This window comes from Ctenocephalides felis, unplaced genomic scaffold (genome assembly GCF_003426905.1).
Source record: "Ctenocephalides felis isolate EL2017-DRISC unplaced genomic scaffold, ASM342690v1 CF-g0.4_SCAFFOLD_03570, whole genome shotgun sequence".
Classification (NCBI taxonomy): Eukaryota; Metazoa; Arthropoda; class Insecta; order Siphonaptera; family Pulicidae; genus Ctenocephalides; species Ctenocephalides felis.
This window is the reverse complement of record NW_020539724.1, coordinates 25,993,339-26,017,343: the sequence shown is the minus strand read 5'-3', so window position 1 is coordinate 26,017,343 and position 24,005 is coordinate 25,993,339. Positions and strand designations below refer to the sequence as shown.

Here is a 24,005-nt window from a genome sequence, read left to right as displayed (position 1 = left end):
TTCGACAATTGAAAGCAATAATTAAAATCTTCTTTTTAACAAATAATTTCATAGACTAGATAATATTTAATACGCCACATGAAACCATAGATTCTCCATGTAATTATTTATTTCGTATCTCCGAAACTGAAGGGCATATTTTTACCAAAAACTAATAAGTAGGTTTCCTCAACAATACGAATTGACTGTTTTTCAAACAGAGCGGTCGATCCGTGTTCTGAAAATCGTCTACGAACATTAGTATCTGAGTCAAAGAGAAATATTTAATGCTTGAGATTCTAGTCAAATAAGCCTGTTACAGTATCAGTGTTACTACTTGGCCGTCTTTGCCTTAATATGAATTTATTATGTATATAACCAGATACTAAATTTAAAAAATTGTTGTATTAAAAATTGTACTACTGTAAAGATGCTCATCACTATTTTACGAAGTATGATCCTCAAAAAACCAATTATAATATTACCATAAATTTTGCAGAATATTAATTATGTTAGTATTGTAATAAATTTATATACCAACTATTTCTCAGCTTGAACAACGAATTTTTAATCTAAAGTAATTGTATTGTTTTTTAATCACAATTAGTAACAAATGCAGAGAAATTCGAAAATAAAGATTTATTAGATTTGTGTTTAGTATAAATATGTTTTTGCAGACCTACTATAATGCCCACAATGATGCCACTGCGATACAGATACATTGAACAGTTCGTCAATAGTTTCAAAAATGAAAATTTCGAAAAAGATTTTACAAAATCTTTCAAAAATAAATCTGCGTGCGAGTTGTATGAGCTCTGTATCTTGGCCACAAGCGATTCCGATACCAAATTTGATGACGGCCAAAAAATAATTTACAGACAATTGCTCAGGGCTGTGAAAAGGTAAAAAGAAATTTAAGAGCTTTATATATTATGAATAATTGCAGATTATTGTGAAAACTATATATATATATATATATATATATATATATATAATATATATATATATATAGAGAGAGAGAGAGAGAGAGAGAGAGAGAGAGAGAAGAGAGAGAGAGAGAGAGAGTCGACAAAGGAAATTGGAGGTTACTTATGTGTTCTGTGAGCATTGTTTTATTCTGATTTTTATTTTTTAATTATTTCTGTGTGTAATTTTCTTAAGATTTGTGATACTAATACGAGGGTGTTCTTTAAAAATTTCCTATGAGACAATAGTATAGCATGATCTATTAAGTTAAATAATAGTAATGGATCACAATACACCACATTAATATCTTTAACGAAAAAAGTTTGGGAACCTCTTTGAATGATATAATGCAAATATTAGATTGTCAAATTTTAGTATTGAAATATGACTTCAAAAAACCATTAAATTCAAATAAATTTGAATTGATTTCAAATTATCCGTTACAACTTGTTCTTACTAATCAATCAATTAGTAACGGATAACACATAATGCTACGTATTTTAGATTTGCATACTTATATATGAGTATAAATACTATAATTTTTTTAGTACTCCTGTACAGACTTTAGAGATGTTGGGTCTAAAAGAACTTTTCGATACCATCAAAAACAACAGTTGTAATAAATACCAGTGCAATCAGTATCAGATAAATAAGAGTTAAAATAAAAGATGGCAAGGTAAGGTAAACACTATTGACAATTTAAATTTTATATATAATATTAAAATAAATGTAAAAAAATTTATGAACTGTTTGTTGTAATGATATTTAATGTTAAAGTATCTAAATACTTGTACATTAATATTAATTTATTATTGAACTAATAAATAATTATTATTAAATGTTTTAATTATTCATTATTTATTTGCTGTCCATGCCCTAACTAACAATTGATATCAATAGTTTCAAAATTAAATGTATTTAGTGGGGCATATTGAATATATTTAGTGGTGCCTTAAGACAAATTGCTCGAACTTAATTATTAACAATTTTAGATAAGTTTATTTTTGTAAACTTGATTTTTGAGGAATTTGAAATTTTGCCAATGATTCGTCATTCGCTCTCAAATATTTCAAATATTATAAATATTTTCAATGCTATTATAAATATATAATTTGTAATTTATCATTATATAAATGTGTATAATGGTTGACACGGGGTATTCTAATATTGTCTAGGGTTGACACTAAGAAATGTGTGCATCACAAGTGTTACCATATTACTAATAAGCATTATTCAAAATTGTTATATGATGTATTTATTAACAATTGAAATGCCATCCTGTCATTTTTTTTTTAATTTTATTTGAACAGCGATCAGAACTTATGGGTTCTATGAGCTGTTGTGATTAATATCTTACAAACTACGTTTGTTTTTTATTACAGATGGCAACCCAAACAGTTGTCACATCTTTGTATGATAAATTTTTATTACAATCTCTGTAATAGGGCAAGTATGGTGCAACAATGCCGGGTGATGGCTATTTTCACTTGGAAACATATTGCTATTTCTATTTCCAGGTGAAAATCGTTGTCACTGTTGCCTGACAACAGGCTGCTCGAAGTGGGTATCGAACCCGGGACCTCTGAAACAAGTCCCATCGCTCTCAACCACTTACCTCCGGGCGAGCCCACCATCCTGTCATAATAAAAAAGTTTTATTTCAATCGCTTGTGAACCTTAGGCGCACTCTTTTTATATTTATGAACATTTCATTATTAATTATACAATTTTATTAATAAACATTATTCAAAATTGTTATATGATGTATTTATTAACAACTGAATTGCCATCCTGTGATAATAAAAAAGTTTTACTTCAATCGCATGTGAACCTTACGCGCACTCTTTTTATATTTATGAACATTTAATTATTAAATATACCATATTACTAATAAACATTATTCAAAATTGGTATATGATGTATTTATTTACAATTAAAATGGCATCTTGTGATAACAAAAAAGTTTTACTTCAATCGCGTGTGAACCTTACGCGCACACTTTTTATATTTATGAACATTTCATTATTAATTATACAATTTTACTAATAAACATTATTCAAAATTGTTATATGATGTATTTATTAACAATTGAAATGCCATCCTGTAATAACAAAAAAGTTTTACTTCAATCGCGTGTGAACCTTACGCGCACTCTTTTTATTTTTATATTTATATTTATAAGATATGTTTGTGTTATATTTGAAAATATATTTTGTGCTTCGTATGTTTTTTTCTCATTTCGGTTTTCTTATTTTGAATTAGGTTTACGAACCATATCTAGGAATAATACCAGCGGTTAATTTATATACTGTACAAGTGCTGTCATCTTCAGATCGCTGCATAAATTAAATGGAGGTAACGTCAAATGGCCTGAGATAGCGATATATTTATGTTTATTTATCTATGCTGTGGACAATCTTTGACACGGCTCTAAACACCGGATTAACAAAGTGCTGAAACGAAAAAATCACGGTACCAACATTCAAAAAATCAGAAATTCTTCTGAGCAGGCATACCAACAGCAGAGCATTCATATATGTCAAAACATTTGTCGCAACTGTCGAAACTTAACCTCAATTTCTCATTTTGGTGTTTAGTAATAATTTTTCATTCAGTCAGAAATTTGTTGCAATATTGGATTTTTGTTATGTATGGTAGATTTCAATTGAAGAACACTGGTAAACGTCAACTATTTTGTGTGCATAAATTTGCTTGATCACAAAAATGTATAATTACGTAAGCCAAACACTGCTACATTTACAATCTTTCGTATTTATTATATCAAGATTACGTGTATGATACAATATCAAAATTAATTTTTTTTACCATTTCTTATATCTGTTCCATACTAGTGTGCAATATAATTGTTGAAAACTTCAAATATTGTTGACTACAAATGATTGAATTTTAGAACACAATCTTTATTATCAGAATAAGTGCATTATTCAAATCCAGGACTGTTCCAGTTTTTAACAGTAGTTTAAACTGTAGGATGCAACATTGAATAACTGAAAACTTTTAGATCACATAATTTTGCTACTGAAACAAACTAATTTTTTTTAAAAAAAAGATAAAGCATAATTGTGGTAATATTTTTTATTGAATGTGAATTAAATATATAGTTATTTACAATAAATAGTTTACGAGTTAAAATCTATTTACACAATGTTAATATTAATGAGTAAAGCATGGCGTGAAAGAAAATTAGAAAACAAATTGTACCACATACCAGTAGAACACACAACCACATACCAGTCGAACACAATTCTTCATGATTCAAAACTTATTATTAGTAATGTTATAATAAATAAATCAAATATTCACAATTTAAAACCTATCACTATAAAATGTAATAATAAATAAATCATATTTACAATTAAAGCCTATTACCATAATGTAATAATAAATAAAAATATATCGACAATTCAAAACGTATCACCGTAATGTAACAATTAATATCATATTTACAATTTAAAACCTATTACCGTAAAGTAACAATAAATAAATCATATTGACAATTCAAAACCTATTACCATAATATGAAAAGAAATATCATATTTACAATTTAAAACCTATTACCGTAAAGTAACAATAAATAAATCATATTGACAATTCAAAACCTATTACCATAATATGAAAAGAAATATGTATGATTATAATTTAAAACTTATCTCCGCAATATAGCTGTTAATAAATGTTATTCACATTAGAAATTTGAAAGATAGAATTGAAATGATAATATAAACAAATGAAACCAAATACCATAAATTGTGAGAGAAGAACTTTGTTGCATCATTAGATACACAAAATGCTCATTTCAACAATAGTGAGTTGTTACACAAACATACCACTCAAGTTGATTAAAAAGTAAAGCAACATAAATTATATAACATTACAGGTCAAATCCAACTCCAAATAAATCATAATATAGTTATAATTAGTCACAGAGTTATACATTTAATATTAGCAAAATAACATGTTTTATATGTTTATGTTTAAATTTACTGCTTTTGAATATAGTAATGCCAATATATGAATGTTCATTTTCTCATTGTAAAAAAAATAATGATTATAATTTGAATTTGAAGAATTTGTGAATATGAATATATGAACATTTTCATTTATATTTAGATGCAATATCAACTTGAAAAAATAACAATTAAAACATACGATGATATTGTAAGTTGATTATTAATTATACTAGAAACAATAGTTTCCAATATCCAACATCCATTTCCAATCCATTCCTTTTGGATTAATTCTGTTTATGATTAATGTATATATTATTTTTTCTGTTACTTATATCACAAATATTGTTGAAATAAGACTGAACTGATGATATTTTCAATATCCACCTATATGTTCCAATTCTATTTATGTCATATGCCAATAGTTGTAATCATAAATATTGTGTATTTTATGGTTCACAATACAACTACTCGATCGATTATTTAGTAATCAATTTTTTGTAATATGTCCTAGTACTATTATTAGAGGTCCTTCACAAATTTTAGTGTAGCTATTTTGATCTATTATTGTTAATGCAAGTATGTATTATGATGTGCTGTGTATTATTAGCTCTTTTATTTTTGCAATTTTGATCTAATATTGTGAATGTATGTATGTATTATGATGTGCTGTGTATTATTAGAAGCTCTTATTTTTGCCATTCTGATCTAATATTGTGAATGTATGTATGTATTATGATGTGCGGTGTATTATTAGAAGCTCTTATTTTTGCCATTCTGATCTAATATTGTGAATGTATGTATGTATTATGATGTGCTGTGTATTATTAGAAGCTCTTATTTTTGCCATTCTGATCTAATATTGTGAATGTATGTATGTATTATGATGTGCGGTGTATTAATAGAAGCTCTTTTATTTTTGCCATTCTGATCTAATATTGTGAATGTATGTATGTATTATGATGTGCGGTGTATTAATAGAAGCTCTTTTATTTTTGCCATTCTGATCTAATATTGTGAATGTATGTATGTATTATGATGTGCTGTGTATTATTAGAAGCTCTTATTTTTGCCATTCTGATCTAATATTGTGAATGTATGTATGTATTATGATGTGCGGTGTATTAATAGAAGCTCTTTTATTTTTGCCATTCTGATCTAATATTGTGAATGTATGTATGTATTATGATGTGCGGTGTATTAATAGAAGCTCTTTTACTTTTGCCATTCTGATCTAATATTGTGAATGTATGTATGTATTATGATGTGCGGTGTATTATTAGAAGTTCTTTTATTTTTGCCATTCTGATCTACTATTGTTAATGCAAGTATGTATTATGATATGCTGTGTACTATTAGAAGCTCTTTCATTTTAGCTATCCATGCTTCATGATTGTTTATACTCATAATCTTCCTTATTCGTTTTAATGCTTTGCAAGTCATTATATACTATAGACTACAGTATTTCTTTAAAATAATTTTACTTATATATCTCTTAAACAAGTTCTTATTAATTAATATTCATATTAGCATTACAAATTCAAAAGTTAGACCTTGTGTCACAAAAATAAAATATGTGAAAATCAGCTAATATTAAATGAGATTCAATAACCAAATATATTACAAACACATGTTAGCAAAAAAAAGTTGTAAATAAACTTGGAAGCATCTATTTAATAACTAAAGAGCATTAGTGAGAGTAAGAATTAAAATTAAAATAATGAAGCCGATAATGAGACTTGATGTTTATACATATGCCAGTATTTCAAAATGATATTAAATATTTATGATATAAAATTTTTACCAGTTAGAATTCGAATTATTGAAATTTATTTAATATACATATATAAGTATTTATATAATATTTTCCAATATTAAATTATTAGCTTTAAATATGAAATATATATGGATCACTAAGAAATGTGCTTATTAGAAAACCTATTGACATTATTATAAGCAGTATACGTAGTGCTGCACGTGATAATATGCTACCCCGCAGGGCTTCCTTGATCACAAGAAAGGATATATGGTACATCAAAAAACGTGTTTTACCACCACATATGACATACAGAAATCCTAATGATCAAGTAAGCGTGAGACTATGGGTCAGAGAGAAGCAACTTGAGAAAAAGTTCCAAGTTCTGTTTTATAAAGAAGTTGGTATAGCTGATTATGGGCTAAATAAGGATGACATTATTTTGGTCATTATGACTGACCTGCAGGCCAAAATGTTAATGGAATTTGGCGCTGACAAACTATGCGTTGACGGAACCCATGGGACAAATGGCTATGGTTATCATTTACACACTCTGGTAGTTGTAGATGAATTTGGAAGCGGAATACCTGTTGCGTTTTGTTTCTCCAACAGGCAGGATGAAGTCATTTTGAAAATATTTTTCCAAGAAATTTATAAGTCAGTAGGGTTAATAAAGACAACAACGTTTATGACTGATGACGCGCCAGCATATTTTAATGCTTGGTCTCATGTCATGGGAATACCAGAAAATAAATTGTTATGCTCCTGGCATGTGTCCAGGAGTTGGAAAAGAGCAACGGCACTCAAGATTAGAAATCGACAGAAAGAAAGAGCAGTATATAATAAATTACTAAAAATTAAAATGATTTTGGACGAGAAAGACTTCCATTTCAAATTAGATGCCTTTTTAATTGAGCTTGAACGTGATACATCCACCATAAATTTTGTTAAATATTTTAAAAAAACATATTATAATAGAGTGAAAACCTGGGCATACTGTTACAGGAAAGGCTTGGGCATAAATACAAACATGTTCTTGGAGAGCTATCATAATCAGATAAAGAGTCAGATTTTGAAGAGAAGATGCTCGAGGCGAATGGATATAGCTATAAACACAGTGTTAAAATGGAAGAGCAAGCTTTTCATCAAAGACTTCGTAGATTGAATGGTTCTTTGATATCAACGAGACAGAAGGACTCAAACGTTTGTCACACTGAAAGTGCAAAACTGCTGCCTGAACAAATTAAGAACACCAGACTGAATAGAGAATGGGAGGTTCTATCTTCAAACGATAGTCTCCCACCATATGTTGTTAAACAAACAAATGAAACATGCAATACAACTTGCATGCGATGTGAAACATGTATGATATGCTTTCATACATACTCTTGCACTTGCATAGATTATGTGGTAAGATCCATCATTTGCCAACATATTCATGCATGTGTAAGAGTATTTCCAATTGATACTGGATACAGACGTGCGGTTCTGGAAGCAGTGATGCACGAAAAATCTGAACAGTTAAGAGACTTAGAAGAATCACACAATGAAATTGACAAAGAACCTGAAGATCAGATCTGTACTATGTTAAAACTAACTGGCGAAATTGAAAATGCCATAAAAAATGGACAGGTTGTTGATAGTGCACTATGCATAAAAAATTTAACCACAATCCTAAACCAAATGTCCTCATTTAAAGAAAGTAATGGAGTTCGCACATATAAAAAAATGGAGTGTCAAAGAATGAATGCAAATAACAAGAAGGCTTAAATTGCTATTTAAATATTTAATTTATTTAAATTATTTTATTTATTTATTTATTTATTTATTTTTTATATTGTGAAGCAATCAATCTATTGCAATATCATATATTGTCCTTTCGACAAATCGAAAGTGATGACAGTATCAAAAAGAGATGATAAAGACAACAACATTTGTGACTGATGACGCACCAGCATATTTCAATGTTTGGTCTCATGTCATGGGAACACCAGAAAATAAATTGTTATGCTCCTGGCTTGTGAGATAATAAAGATAACAACATTTGTGACTGATGACGCACCAGCATATTTCAATGTTTGGTCTCATGTCATGGGAACACCAGAAAATAATTGTTATGCTCCTGGCTTGTGAGATAAAAAGATAACAACATTTGTGACTGATGACGCACCAGCATATTTCAATGTTTGGTCTCATGTCATGGGAACACCAGAAAATAAATGTTATGCTCCTGCTTGTGAGATAATAAAGATAACAACATTTGTGACTGATGACGCACCAGCATATTCAATGTTTGGTCTCATGTCATGGGAACACCAGAAAATAAATTGTTATGCTCCTGGCTTGTGAGATAATAAAGATAACAACATTTGTGACTGATGACGCACCAGCATATTTCAATGTTTGGTCTCATGTCATGGGAACACCAGAAAATAAATTGTTATGCTCCTGGCTTGTGAGATAATAAAGATAACAACATTTGTGACTGATGACGCACCAGCATATTTCAATGTTTGGTCTCATGTCATGGGAACACCAGAAAAAATAAATTGTTATGCTCCTGGCTTGTGAGATAATAAAGATAACAACATTTGTGACTGATGACGCACCAGCATATTTCAATGTTTGGTCTCATGTCATGGGAACACCAGAAAATAAATTGTTATGCTCCTGGCTTGTGAGATAATAAAGATAACAACATTTGTGACTGATGACGCACCAGCATATTTCAATGTTTGGTCTCATGTCATGGGAACACCAGAAAATAAATTGTTATGCTCCTGGCTTGTGAGATAATAAAGATAACAACATTTGTGACTGATGACGCACCAGCATATTTCAATGTTTGGTCTCATGTCATGGGAACACCAGAAAATAAATTGTTATGCTCCTGGCTTGTGAGATAATAAAGATAACAACATTTGTGACTGATGACGCACCAGCATATTTCAATGTTTGGTCTCATGTCATGGGAACACCAGAAAATAAATTGTTATGCTCCTGGCTTGTGAGATAATAAGATAACAACATTTGTGACTGATGACGCACCAGCATATTTCAATGTTTGGTCTCATGTCATGGGAACACCAGAAAATAAATTGTTATGCTCCTGGCTTGTGAGATAATAAAGATAACAACATTTGTGACTGATGACGCACCAGCATATTTCAATGTTTGGTCTCATGTCATGGGAACACCAGAAAATAAATTGTTATGCTCCTGGCTTGTGAGATAATAAAGATAACAACATTTGTGACTGATGACGCACAGCATATTTCAATGTTTGGTCTCATGTCATGGGAACACCAGAAAATAAATTGTTATGCTCCTGGCTTGTGAGATAATAAAGATAACAACATTTGTGACTGATGACGCACCAGCATATTTCAATGTTTGGTCTCATGTCATGGGAACACCAGAAAATAAATTGTTATGCTCCTGGCTTGTGAGATAATAAAGATAACAACATTTGTGACTGATGACGCACCAGCATATTTCAATGTTTGGTCTCATGTCATGGGAACACCAGAAAATAAATTGTTATGCTCCTGGCTTGTGAGATAATAAAGATAACAACATTTGTGACTGATGACGCACCAGCATATTTCAATGTTTGGTCTCATGTCATGGGAACACCAGAAAATAAATTGTTATGCTCCTGGCTTGTGAGATAATAAAGATAACAACATTTGTGACTGATGACGCACCAGCATATTTCAATGTTTGGTCTCATGTCATGGGAACACCAGAAAATAAATTGTTATGCTCCTGGCTTGTGAGATAATAAAGATAACAACATTTGTGACTGATGACGCACCAGCATATTTCAATGTTTGGTCTCATGTCATGGGAACACCAGAAAATAAATTGTTATGCTCCTGGCTTGTGAGATAAAAAGATAACAACATTTGTGACTGATGACGCACCAGCATATTTCAATGTTTGGTCTCATGTCATGGGAACACCAGAAAATAAATTGTTATGCTCCTGGCTGTGAGATAATAAAGATAACAACATTTGTGACTGATGACGCACCAGCATATTTCAATGTTTGGTCTCATGTCATGGGAACACCAGAAAATAAATTGTTATGCTCCTGGCTTGTGAGATAATAAAGATAACAACATTTGTGACTGATGACGCACCAGCATATTTCAATGTTTGGTCTCATGTCATGGGAACACCAGAAAATAAATTGTTATGCTCCTGGCTTGTGAGATAATAAAGATAACAACATTTGTGACTGATGACGCACCAGCATATTTCAATGTTTGGTCTCATGTCATGGGAACACCAGAAAATAAATTGTTATGCTCCTGGCTTGTGAGATAATAAAGATAACAACATTTGTGACTGATGACGCACCAGCATATTTCAATGTTTGGTCTCATGTCATGGGAACACCAGAAAATAAATGTTATGCTCCTGGCTTGTGAGATAATAAAGATAACAACATTTGTGACTGATGACGCACCAGCATATTTCAATGTTTGGTCTCATGTCATGGGAACACCAGAAAATAAATTGTTATGCTCCTGGCTTGTGAGATAATAAAGATAACAACATTTGTGACTGATGACGCACCAGCATATTTCAATGTTTGGTCTCATGTCATGGGAACACCAGAAAATAAATTGTTATGCATATTTTAATATAAGGGAAGAAGAAAATGCAGATGGTCGATGACTTACGAGACAAGAGAAAAAAGTATTCTATGTGTATGCATACACCACAAAACAGGTATGTACACTTTCATACATAGGGAACTGGTTTTATTCTCTTAAATATAATAACAATTAGGAAAAGAAACTATGGTGCAAGGCATCGTACCTTAAGGCAAATTGCTGGAACTTTTCGCACCGGAATTAAATATTCGAGGAAAAAAATCAGTAATCAATAAATATTGATTTTTGATTATAATAATTGTTTTAAACATTTTCAATTAGGTAATTATAATCCTATGTATTCTATATACATCTTTTTTTTTGTAAGATATGCCCAAATGTTCAGAAACCTTTGAAACGTAAAGATAGGACTGATTAGTTCAATGACAATTAAGTCAAATGATAAAAGTGGTTGATTTATAAAATCTATATATCATTTTTCACTGTAATACCAGTTCCCTAATGTATTTTATATGATTCGGTCGATTATTTTTGAGGCTTGTTGTGAATACATATGCTAATTAATAATTACTTGTCTAAAAATAATGTTTATAGATTTTCTCAATTTTGCTTTCAATTCATTTGTTTAACAACATATGGTGGGAATCTATCGTTTAAAGATAGAACCTCCATTCTCTATTCAGTCTGGTGTTCCTAATTTGTTCAGAATGTTTGAGTCCTTCTGCTCGTTGATAACAAAGTACCATTCAATCTTCGATGGTCTTTGATGAAAAGCTTGCTCTTCCATTTTTAACACTGTGTTTATAGCTATATCCATTCGCCTTAAGAATCTTCTCTTCAAAATCTGACTCTTTATCTGATTATGATAGCTCTCCAAGAACATGTTTGCATTTATGCCCAAGCCTTTCCTGTAACAGTATGCCCAAGTTTTGGTGGATGTATCACATTAAGGCTCAATTAAATAGGCATCTAATTTGGACTGGAAGTCTTCCTCGTCGTAATTTTTCATATACTGCTCTTTCTTTTTGTCGATTTCTAATCTTGAGTGCCGTTGCTCTTTTCCAACTCCTGGACACATGCCAGGAGCATAACAATTTATTTTCTGGTATTCCCATGACATGAGACCAAGCATTAAAATATGCTGGCGCGTCATCAGTCATAAACGTTGTTGTCTTTATTAACCCTACTGACTTATAAATTTCTTGGAAAAATATTTTCAAAATGACTTCATCCTGCCTTGGAGAAACAAAACGCAACAGGTATTCCGCTTCCAAATTCATCTACAACTACCAGAGTGTGTAAATGATAACCATAGCCATTTGTCCCATGGGTTCCGTCAACGCATAGTTTGTCAGCGCCAAATTCCATTAACATTTTGGCCTGCAGGTCAGTCATAATGACCAAAATAATGTCTTCCTTATTTAGCCCATAATCAGCTGTACCAACTTCTTTATAAAACAGAACTTGGAACTTTTTCTCAAGTTGCTTCTCTCTGACCCATATTCTCACGCTTACTTGATCATTAGGATTTCTGTGTGTCATATGTGGTTGGTAAAACACGTTTTTTGATGTACCATATATCCTTTCTTGTGATCAAGAAAGCCCTGCGGGGTAGCATATTATCACGTGCAGCACTACGTATACTGCTTATAATAACATCATCTGCAACTCCAGCCAGAATTTTATCTGTAAAAATTATAATATTAATTTTATAGTATTAATAAATCAATAATTCATACATTTAAATGTATACATAAGTATGTATGGGTGCGTAAATTAATACACAGTAATGTATAAATGTACCTTCAATTATCTTTTGCAAATGTTTGTCGAGTGGAATATATTTTGCAAGATTCTCGTGTCCCACATGCGTCTTCCAGTGCATGGCTTAATTACACCATCACTATAATGCGTAGTACGGATTCGAGAAGGACACGCCTTTCCGATTTTTTTGGATGCCCTTGAAATTTTCCCTTTTCTCTTTTTATTGCTATATGAGCGGTGGCAATCGTAAAAAATAATTTTGTTCCCATCTTTAATTTTGTACCCAGATTTATCTATTACATATCGAGTAACATCCCTCTGCTCAATTTTATTTTTCCATGATTGAAAATCTATATAAAAATACCAAATAATAGAAAAGTGCATTGACAAAGTCTATAATCGAAAATGAACAAACCATTAAAAGAAGAAAATGTCATTTCTTCATGTTCGATGTGGATGGTGTGATCAACTTCGATATGTTGATGTAAGGCATTGTATCTGGAAAAACAACCTTTGACAATTCTGAAGGGGGCACAAGATCCTAGATTTCCTTTGAGTACCTATTAAAACATAATATTATTACTGTTTGCTGCACCATTGTTTAATAACATGTTTGGTACACATACCTGAAATATAGTTTATCTGCTGTTGAACACTGGTGCAAGAAGTGGATTGTGTGGCAATGGAGTTGATGATGTTGGTAGAAGTTGATGGTGTCGGTGAAATGGAGGCAGCATATGAATGAAAAGCAAGAGAAAGGGCAATGGAGTCTGTAGCAATGGAGTCTGTAGCAATGGAGTCTGTAGCAATGGATTCTGCAGCAATGGAGTCAGTTGCAAAAGTTGGTGGTGTCGGTGAAATTGAGGCAGCATAGGAATGAAGGGCGACAGATGTTCTAGGGTTGATGCGGAAATTATTGAAGTAGGTGTTGTAGGTGATATGATCGGAATGAACTGTTTGAATATGTGAGGAAGAATTTGATGAGTGAGTGTCAGTGGCTAGAACAGAATTGGGAGCAGATGGTTGAAGAGGAATGGTAGGATGAAAGTGTATTATATGTTTTTTCAAAGCAGATCTCGAATGCAAAGCCTTACTGCAATAGATGCATTGAAATGTTCGATCGAAATGCATGGGTTCTTTCCCATGCTTGGCCCTAATATGGCGATATAAAGAACTGTTTGTTTTAAATACTGTAGAACAGTACAAACAGGTTTTAGTAGCCGTAATATCCATAATAAAAAAAAAATGTTGATTATGTAGACATAATAAGGTAATGAAACGTAAGTGCTGTACCTTAAAATGAATAAACAATAAAATAATGAATGAAATTAAAAGAATAACCTAACGTAAGTGGTAATCAGTAAAAAGTGAATAAAAGGAAGCTTATAACTAAAGTGATATACCCTAAATTGATAAAGTAAAGTGAATAACCTAAGTGATAGCCTAAAGTGAATAATCTAAGTGCTAGTCTAAAGTGAATAACCTAAGTGATAGCCTAAAGTGAATAATCTAAGTGCTAGCCTAAAGTGATTAAAGTAAAGTAAGTAAAGTAAATGTAAGTGATTAAAGTAAATTTAAGAATCTAATAATAGTATAGTTAAGAATGTAAGCGATTTAAGTAAAGTTAAGAATGTAAGGGATTAAAGTAAAGTTAATCTAAGTGATAAAACTAAAGTTAAGAATCTATGTGAATAAAGTAAATTAATCGGCTAAAATTAAAGGCTAAAAACAGAATGAAACTAAAAGCTAATGGGATGAAAAAACTCGCGTCTCTTGCTGGAGAGAAACTAACCTATTCCCTATAGAAGGTCTTGAATCCCGCAATAAAACAAGAAATATAAAATGTAAAGAAATAAAATAACGCACAATCAACAAAAGCACAAAATGATTAGTACACGTAGCAAAAAAACGAAATGAAAGAAAACGCGAATAAAAAATATAAAATACGATACAAACGAGTTACACAATAAGCACGCCGAAAAAAAAATTATAGTAATGAAGTAATCGTAACAGCGAATCCAACATAAAAAAGTTGAAAGCACAGTGCAAAAGATTTGACAAATCTGTAATGTGTTACAGCTAACTTCAGCTTTCTCAGCACTTTATTAATCCGGTATTTAGAAACTCCGATAGACGATAGTCCTCATCGAGATACATCAAATGGCTTTTAAATTTTTGAAATCGGTCCAGCCGTTCTGGAGAAAACGTCGATTTACGGCAAAAAATCTGTTCACACACACACACACACACATACATACACACACACACACACACATACTTTTTCCAAATTTGGTCTCATTCGATTCAGAATGGCTTGAAACGTCGAGAAAACATAAAATTAGCGAATCGGATTTTTTGATGAAAACATAAACTTCTCCTTCGGGAAGTTAAAAACCGCGATATTTGTGACCTTTGACCCCGAAATTTAATAGTTGCGCACACCCTACCATATGTAGGTTTTGAGACAACTTTTAGGGTGTCAATATACAACTATTTACAAACTTACAGCTGGGTATCTCACAATCCGCGGTGAAATGCTAAAATGACTGGACTATTTGAGCAAAACATTCGATTCGTACTTTCGTTCGTGACATTCGACTTCGTAATTTAGTTCATGAGAGAACAAAGCGTCCGATTTAAGTAATTTAAAAAACATTTTATTTGTATTGACCAAACGAAGAACTCTTTTTGGAATGACAGGTCTAGCGGTTACAGAGATTCAATAAGAAAAAGTAAAAAAATGACTTTTGGCGGTCCAAAATGTTTATTAGACATATTCACGTCAAATTAACTAATATTTTCTAGAGATTTTAGTAATAAGAACAAATATAATTTACATTTATATGGGTTCCGTATCAATGTCTATCCGTTAGACTGCAACGCGACGCTTACGCGCTTTGATATTTCGTTTCCAAAACAGCTGCGCAGCGCGATTGATTTGAAAAAAGTTACAAATTTTCGAAAAATTTCAAAATAAAAAAAAAATTAAAAAAAGTCAATTTTTTTCAAAATTTTCGAAATTCTCAAAAATATATTTTTTTCAGATCGCAAAAAATTTTAAATCATTTTAAAAATTTTATGTTTCGGTACGGGAAGTCCCAGCAATTTGCCTTAAGGCACGAAAACTACTATTTGACTGACTTATAATTGAAAGGGCGGCAATCTGGAGATCGCCCCGGGCGGCAAAAGTTCTAGGTACGCCACTCAGAATAACCGAACTTTCTTTTTACCATAACAAATTACTAAAAAAAATATTGATTGAATGACCAAAAGTAATGTAACTAATTATGACTTGCCTGAAACTTTGCCCGAATTGTCAGAAAAAACACTAAAACTTGCCTAAAACTTTGCCCGAATCGTCAAAAAAAACACTAAAACTTGCCTGAAACTTTGCCCGAATCGTTAGAAAAACACTAAAACTTGGCTGAAACTTTGCCCGAATCGTCAGAAAAACACTAAAACTTGCCTGAAACTTTGCCCGAATCGTCAGAAAAACACTAAAACTTGCCTAAAACTTTGCCCGAATCGTCAAAAAAGCACTAAAACTTGCCTGAAACTTTGCCCGAATCGTTAGAAAAACACTAAAACTTGGCTGAAACTTTGCCCGTATCGTCAGAAAAACACTAAAACTTGCCTGAAACTTTGCCCGAATCGCCAGAAAAACACTAAAACTTGCCTGAAACTTTGCCCGAATCGTTAGAAAAACACTAAAACTTGCCTGAAACTTTGCCCGAATCGTCAGAAAAACACTAAAACTTGGCTAAAACTTTGCCCGAATCGTCAGAAAAACACTAAAACTTGGCTGAAACTTTGCCCGAATCGTCAGAAAAACACTAAAACTTGCCTGAAACTTTGCCCGAATCGTCAGAAAAACACTAAAACTTGCCTGAAACTTTGCCCGAATCGTCAGAAAAACACTAAAACTTGCCTGAAACTTTGCCCGAATCGTCAGAAAAACACTAAAACTTGCAGATGACGAAAGTTGCAATTCTAATAAGGTAAACTAATTTATCCACATAAAAGAGTTGTTTTTAAAGTTAAAATTTGATTTGTGTTTTGTAGAGCTTTGAATTGCCAATTATAGTCCATGTAGAAAGTACTTCGAAAAATGAAAATGCTGATTATCAAAAAAATGGAATTATAAAGAAGATAGGTGATTGTACTCTTACTTTAAGGAAACATCGAACATCTGATGTCATTGAAATCATTGAGGATAGTGATGATGAAAGTAAATACAACAATAGTTTACAAAAGACAATTGAATCTAATGATAGGTTATTTGTTACTTCATCTATAGAAACAAACCACCAGAATGTTAGCTGTTCAGTTAATGCAAGAGTTCCATTATTGTCTTTAAAAAGCAATAATGATATTCAAACAACAAAAATTAATATATCTGCAACACCAAACATTAGAAAATCAAATAATTTGGTAATTGGAAATAGTAAAATCACTGATAAGAAACATATTACACCAAAAAATTAGAAGAAAACATCATATCATTGATAGAAGATTCAGACAGCGATACAGAACCAATTTCAAGTAAAAAACCCAAGTTAGAACTTAAGAGTAAATTTAAGGAAGAGAGAACTCTGCCTTTGATAGCATTCGTCAAGGATAAACCTGAAGAATCAACAAATCATGTAGATAAAATTAAAAAAATAAATGATGTATCAACAATTAATTCTGTGGTAAAGGTAAAGACGGAAACAATCAAGAAAAATGCTGATTTACGAACTGAAAAATCAAATAGTATTAATGAGGCTGCAATTCACAGAAATGATGAGGCTTTTAAAAACTTTCTACAAGCATGTAAAGAAGTTGAAAATAGTGATCGAATGAATTTAATCATTGAGAAAATTCAAAAGTACCATAATAATGCTCATTCAGATTACATAAAATCGAATTCATTTTATGATTTAATTCAACGATCCATAGAATCAATAATAAACAGTAAAAATTATTACCTGTATATAAAAGATTTTATAGAAGAATTACGGGCCAGAAAAGTGACCGTAAAAGCAGAAAGTACTACAAGTGCCACTGAATGTGATGATAACAGGTTAGATCCCATAAGCAAAAATAAGGAAGAAAAAATTCACAGACTTGAAAGTGCATTGAGAAAAATAATTAAGATATTAAAGAATCTAGAAGAAAAAGAAGTTGATTTTGACGATGAATATGATTCTACATATCTGCTACAAGATAGATATGAACGTCGAATGATAAAAGTAATTATTTTTATTAATTCTTTTGTTTATTAATTTTTTGTTAGATAACTGTGTTTTTATATTGCCAAAATATAACTTATAATGTGCTGGGCGTTGCATTTTAAACTCATGTAGGGAATTCCAATTGAATGTTTTCATTTCACTGCTGAAATAATGATAATTATTATTATTTAAACCTTTATTGTTGAAACTATAAAGAATTATATTTTTTTACTTATTGATTTAGATCTACAATAAACTCTGTGAAATAACTGGTGAACAGCCAAGTGCAGGCCGTGCAATAAAACGTAAAATTTATGTAGCAATCAGTACTCACCAATCCATTAACAAGGCTGTTCAAGATTTTGTTAATAAAAAAAAGGAGTTTCCTAATTATCAAGATATTCTGAAAATTGTAAAATCGTCCAATGAACTAGAGTCATTAAAAATGAGTAATGCTGCTGAAGCACTTGAAGGTAAAATAAAAAGGCATTTTTTTGTCTTTTTTTTCTTAATGATTTCAATCTTTTAGCCCGGAAAGTTTTTGAGCACATAGGAAGTGAATTGCAGAGGAGGCGGCAAGCAGATTATTATTTATCAATATTAGATTATCTTCAAAGTGAAACTGATCCTGCTGAAAAAGATCCTTCTCTTAAAAATCAACTTAAGAAAAATTATGATGAGAATAAACATAAAATTCCGGAAATAATTAATAAGTATGTAAAGTAACTATTTAAATAGGAAAATATTGCTATAACTGAGCAAATGAGATTGTTTGCATTTTATGACTATTTGTTAAATAAGCAATGATAATTCAAATACATATTTATTTTTTTCACAATTAGAATTACTCGAATTCACTTAATTTTATTTTGTTATGTTTAGGTATGTAGAGAAGGCTGAAAGCATAGGCTTGAAAGAAAAAGAGGTCGATAGTGATCAAGCAAAGAGCGATGACGAAAAGGAATCTGAAGCAGAAGAAAGCGATGGCTCTAGTGCAGATATTATTTAAAACTAAAAAATATAAATTTTATTTTCATGACCATAGATTTTATTAAAACTTTAATGATAATTTAGGACTTTAATAATTAGGACAAATTTTGTTATTGATTTGCCATAAATAAAAATGAGTTTAGCTGAAAAATAATTAAAAAGCTTCATTTTCAATGAGTTTGTATAATTTTATAAACGTACAAAATTTATAAAGTTTAATGTAAAAAATAAAATATTCTTCAGATACATAACAAAAATAAAAATCACTCAATTCACTTCATAACATCTTTAAACTAATTGTATCTTGAATATCTTTAAAGAAGAGTATTATAGCAGAGCATTCAACGATTTCATAGTCATTCTAAATTTCAATCAAATTCGTCACAATACTTTGATAATTTAGTTCACAGTATGACTGTGTTCGTATCAGCCTCCAAACCCAGATCATTAATCAACTCTCTGAATATATTTGGATGTAGATTTTTATACAACTGTTGTAAAATAAACCAATCGCCTACATGACATGAATATACTAAATTGCGAATAACACCTTTGGAAATGCTGCAAATAATTAAATGGTTAAAATTTTTACAGTAGTGATTGAAGAGAGAAATGTGAAAAAGGTGTGTGATCTATAATGGATTCTCAATAAATAAACAGTTTATGAATTCAAAAGCTATACAAAATATAATTGTTGTATTTTTATACATTTAAAAAAAATGGACTGATTTAATCAAGAAAAATATGTACTTGGTGGTTGAATTTATTTAAATTTATGTATCTTACATACTTCTTTGTTTGAGCCATTAGTAGCCACACTCGCACTTCTGGACAACAGAATACAACCGCTCTATATATCAAAGCTAGGCCTGACAATAATGCTAATCCGACAAACCAAAACCAGAGAACTGCATATAGCTTTTCATTAACAATGTTCAATGGTAGAACACACAAAGCATCTTTGATCTGTTTAGTTCCTGATGGACCAATATCAGTGAATGAACATTTTGCTGTCTTCGGGAATATCTAGTAAAAATTTCATTATTAATTATTACTCTCTGAGCATTGTAAAATAATTTTACTTACTCTTGACATAGGATCATTATCTGACCAGTATGTGCTGGTCATTATATTTTCACTTAAAAACACCGAAACAGCAGGTCCATAATTTGCAAACTCACCACCCAAGAAGAGATTAACGATAAAGAATTGTCCCACCTCAGAGAAAAAATTGATGCGGATTAATTCATTTATATTATTTCACTAAATTGTAGGGTTTCTTTTTTTATTACAAGTACTTCAATTATAGAACTTTATGTAATAATAATTCTATTAATATTGAAATAAAATAGTTCTATTGTTAGATTTTATATGAGAGTGAAGTTATAATTCTGACTCATGATTATTAATTCTTCCATCTACTTTTTATAACTAAATATTTCATTATCTCATTAAAGTAGCAGAAATTTTATTTTTGCAATACATACCACATTTCCAAAATTGAGTATTTCACAAATAACAAATCGAATAGCATAAAATGCATGAGTCGCTTTATTCAGTTCAGAAAGATAACTAACTAAGTAATTTCTCCTAGCGGTTGTCCATTGTTCTTGAGACACTAAAGGACCCACTGTATAAAATAAATATATCATTCATTTTCAATAATAATATGCAACATGAAAATAACTTGCTATTGACAAAAATAAACTGATACATCAGTTCTCTCAAAAACTCCAATCGTATTACAAACTTCAAGCACTGATATAACAGTGTATTTGAATTAAAACGCTTTAATACAGCATCAAAACAAATTTCTCATTGTTAAGTTTAAAACTCGTACATAAATCTCAGATGCATTAAAAATTTTATATAATAAACATTTCTATAATAAACTTACCGAGATCCTGAGTTAAAGCCTTAATTCTTCCATTTTCCCAGCATTTCCACATATATCTGGGAATATAAAACATTACAGCTTGTAGGACGAGCACGATACTAACCCATTGATAGTATTTGTGATGTAATTCTTGTGTAACTAAAAATTATGCAAAAAACATTTAAATTAAAAATATAAATAGAACTACAAATCTTATCGGCTCAATATTTTACTATATTTTAAAATGAATGTGGATTAAAATCAGAACAAATACTTCTGTAAAATACACAAGTAGTGACTGAGTAATAAAAAGACAACACACAATAAAATTTGTATGAATTGTATTCAAAAATTTTAAGCTATAATTAATCTCGTGAAGTATTGTTGAATACAACAGTAGAATATAGTGATTAATTAAAGTGTGGATTTATTTTATTTAATGCCTATAGAACATATAGCAAAATTTACAATTTTGACAGCATAATAATGATTCCTGGGGTATCCAAATTTCATCATGTTGGCTTAATAATATAATATTTAGTTCATGTATATTATGCCTTTCAAAAATGTTACCAAAATGTTGCTAGTGTAGATGTAGTTTCAATTATACATATCTTTAGAGTTCAAACAATATTATAACTAATTAGGGTAAACAACTTACTGCCATTATGATCAGTAATAGTATAAGTACTGAATATCCAGCAAAACGTATTGAAAGTCTCTCTTTTTATACCAGCAGTGCTAATACAATCAATAGGATCCCCAATGTATTGTTTCGACGTAACCAATATCGAAAACACTATTAACAATATAACTGTGGCCTTATAATGGAGTCGAAACACATTATTGTCAATACATATGTTGTCTAGCTTGAGATGCTTAAGTACAGGATTGAAAACATTTATCATTTTGAAGTATTTTATTTACAACCATATCACTTGAAATGCGTTGTACAAAATATTTTTCCACATGCGTTTAAAACTTAACCGGATTTACTCGCCAATCGCAATAGAGGCGCTGCAGAGCTGTGAAGTGAAAGGCACCCTACCCGTACGGGTAGTGTTGCCTCGGACACGAATGAATGAAAACGTTCGAAAATGGTTCGAAACTATGGTTCGTTTCATATTTAATATTTTTTAGCTTTTCGTTATGATTCATTCTTTTTGTGTTTATTTTTTTATGTCCGTTCAAGTTTATTCGCCTTGGCTTTTTGATTACGCGCCTATTTACTTCTTATTTTAATTTTTACATTTTAGGGTTATGTTTTAGGATTCTTTTCATTCAAAGATCATTTTAGTCTAGCTTAGATTTTATACAATGTTTTAGTTATAATTTTGTTTTAAAAAATAATTTAGGCTTACGTTTTACGCATAGGGTTACATTTTATTCATTATTTTTGTTAGGGTTACGTTGTATACATTATTAGGTTTGGTTTCGATCTTAAACTTAATTCAGTGGAAGCTAACTAAAACTCAGGCTAAAACTCAACAAACAACAAATAGGGAACGGGCAAGCTCATAAAAATGTCAGTGAAAACGCCATGACTTCTCGGGGTGGCGAAAAAGTGCAAACACGGTGCCCAAACAAGATGGCGTTTGACAGGTTTTATTTTATAGAAACTGTGGTCTATATATAATATATTTTATTTATAATGAAATAGTAACAACACTATGTGCGATTATATTTATTATTTATAAAATGTACATAATATTTTAGTATTGAAAATGAAAAGGAAAGTATTGTAATTTATGATGTTGACTGTTCGGCAGCAGACGGAAGAGAGAGTTCCGACCCTAAAGCTTGCACTTTGGTTCTCGCGTAGTGTTGCCAACATGATGAGCCAAAGATAATGTTTAACTGTCAAATTGAGGTGCGATGTGGGTTGCCAGGTCGCTACAGATCACTCCCCCCCGGCGAAAAGTTTATCTTGAACTTCGGGCTGCCATCTTGAATTTTCTTGTAAATTTTTGTTGAGTTTTTTTTTTTTTTTTAAGTTTTTGTTTGATTAATTTTTGTTTGTTTGTGGCCGTGGCCGTTTTTGCTGGCGGTCGCCATGTTGTTTGGTGCATCGTTTGCTTGCTTGTGGCCGTGGCCGTTTTGTATGGCGGTTGCTGCCATGTTTGCTTGGTGCGTTGTTCGCTTGCTTGTGGCCGTTTTGTATGGCGTTTGCCATGTTTGCTTGGTGCGTTGTTCGCTTGATTGTAGCCGTGTGGTATGACGTTTGCCATGTTTGCTTGGTGCTCCCTGTCTGCTGCCGTGGTGCTTATAATCGACTCATTTTCCAGGTTAATGAGTGATTTATTGAGCACGTGTTGTTGTTGATCTCGATGTGCGTAGTCGGAGTCTCCATTGTAGGTACTAGAACGTTCTGTATTTCTTGCTCACTTGTAAATTATGCACATGTTTCACTTTCTTCTCACTTTATGCGTGTTTTTTATTCACTTTCGGGGTCACCAATTATAGAAACTGTGGTGCATTATTAAATTTATTTTAATCACGTCGGGGTCATCAATTATAGAAACTGTTCGGCAGCAGACGGAAGAGAGAGTTCCGACCCTAAAGCTTGCACTTTGGTTCTCGCGTAGTGTTGCCAACATGATGAGCCAAAGATAATTTTAACTGTCAAATTGAGGTGCGATGTGGGTTGCCAGGTCGCTACAATTTCGTATTTTGACAGGTTTTATTCAACCTTATGTGCTTGTTAAAGATGGTTATTGCTTCTTATAATCGCAGTTTTTATCTATTTCTAATAATAATGCGGCATATCTGAGTCACCAATCATGTGCGTATATTAAGTGAAGAAAGCGCATGAATAAGAAAGTTAATTTTGTTATAATTAACGTTAGAAGAAATAAATTGCTTCGTTGGA

General features: G+C 31.2%; 3 protein-coding genes across 3 annotated transcripts; 2 read left to right on the top strand and 1 right to left on the bottom strand.

Annotated features, from left to right (window-relative positions):
• Positions 1–6,897: 6,897 nt before the first annotated feature.
• On the top strand, positions 6,898–8,438 carry LOC113383674. The gene is made up of 2 exons (XM_026621925.1): positions 6,898–7,591; positions 7,726–8,438. Exons 1-2 carry the CDS (start codon positions 6,898–6,900, stop codon positions 8,436–8,438), a joined length of 1,407 nt encoding a protein of 468 aa, XP_026477710.1.
• An 8,838-nt stretch (positions 8,439–17,276) lies between these two features.
• LOC113383673 (death domain-associated protein 6-like) lies at positions 17,277–19,279 on the top strand. The gene is made up of 5 exons (XM_026621924.1): positions 17,277–17,331; positions 17,543–18,288; positions 18,515–18,743; positions 18,800–18,983; positions 19,153–19,279. The coding sequence occupies exons 1-5, from the start codon at positions 17,277–17,279 to the stop codon at positions 19,277–19,279; spliced, it is 1,341 nt and encodes a 446-aa protein (XP_026477709.1).
• A 385-nt stretch (positions 19,280–19,664) lies between these two features.
• LOC113383672 (innexin inx2-like) lies at positions 19,665–22,060 on the bottom strand. Its single transcript, XM_026621923.1, has 6 exons — positions 21,798–22,060; positions 21,158–21,295; positions 20,748–20,890; positions 20,347–20,478; positions 20,051–20,286; positions 19,665–19,821 (listed from the first exon to the last, which is right to left on the bottom strand). Exons 1-6 carry the CDS (start codon positions 22,042–22,044, stop codon positions 19,665–19,667), a joined length of 1,053 nt encoding a protein of 350 aa, XP_026477708.1. The 5' UTR covers positions 22,045–22,060.
• Positions 22,061–24,005: the final 1,945 nt, after the last annotated feature.

Excerpts from the sequence above, each read along its gene's own strand:
- LOC113383672 (XM_026621923.1), bottom strand. The coding sequence starts at position 22,044 with ATGATAAATGTTTTCAATCCTGTACTTAAGCATCTCAAGCTAGACAAC. Across the intron at positions 20,891-21,157 it reads GGCTTTAACTCAGGATCTCG|TGGGTCCTTTAGTGTCTCAA; the intron begins GTAAGTTTATTA and ends TATTTTATACAG. Across the intron at positions 20,479-20,747 it reads TACTCAATTTTGGAAATGTG|GTGGGACAATTCTTTATCGT; the intron begins GTATGTATTGCA and ends TTTTTCTCTGAG.
- LOC113383674 (XM_026621925.1), top strand. The coding sequence starts at position 6,898 with ATGCTACCCCGCAGGGCTTCCTTGATCACAAGAAAGGATATATGGTAC. Across the intron at positions 7,592-7,725 it reads CTTTTTAATTGAGCTTGAAC|ATAAAGAGTCAGATTTTGAA; the intron begins GTGATACATCCA and ends TATCATAATCAG.
- LOC113383673 (XM_026621924.1), top strand. The coding sequence starts at position 17,277 with ATGATGAAAGTAAATACAACAATAGTTTACAAAAGACAATTGAATCTA. Across the intron at positions 17,332-17,542 it reads ACAATTGAATCTAATGATAG|AAGAAAACATCATATCATTG; the intron begins GTTATTTGTTAC and ends CCAAAAAATTAG. Across the intron at positions 18,289-18,514 it reads ATGAACGTCGAATGATAAAA|ATCTACAATAAACTCTGTGA; the intron begins GTAATTATTTTT and ends TTATTGATTTAG.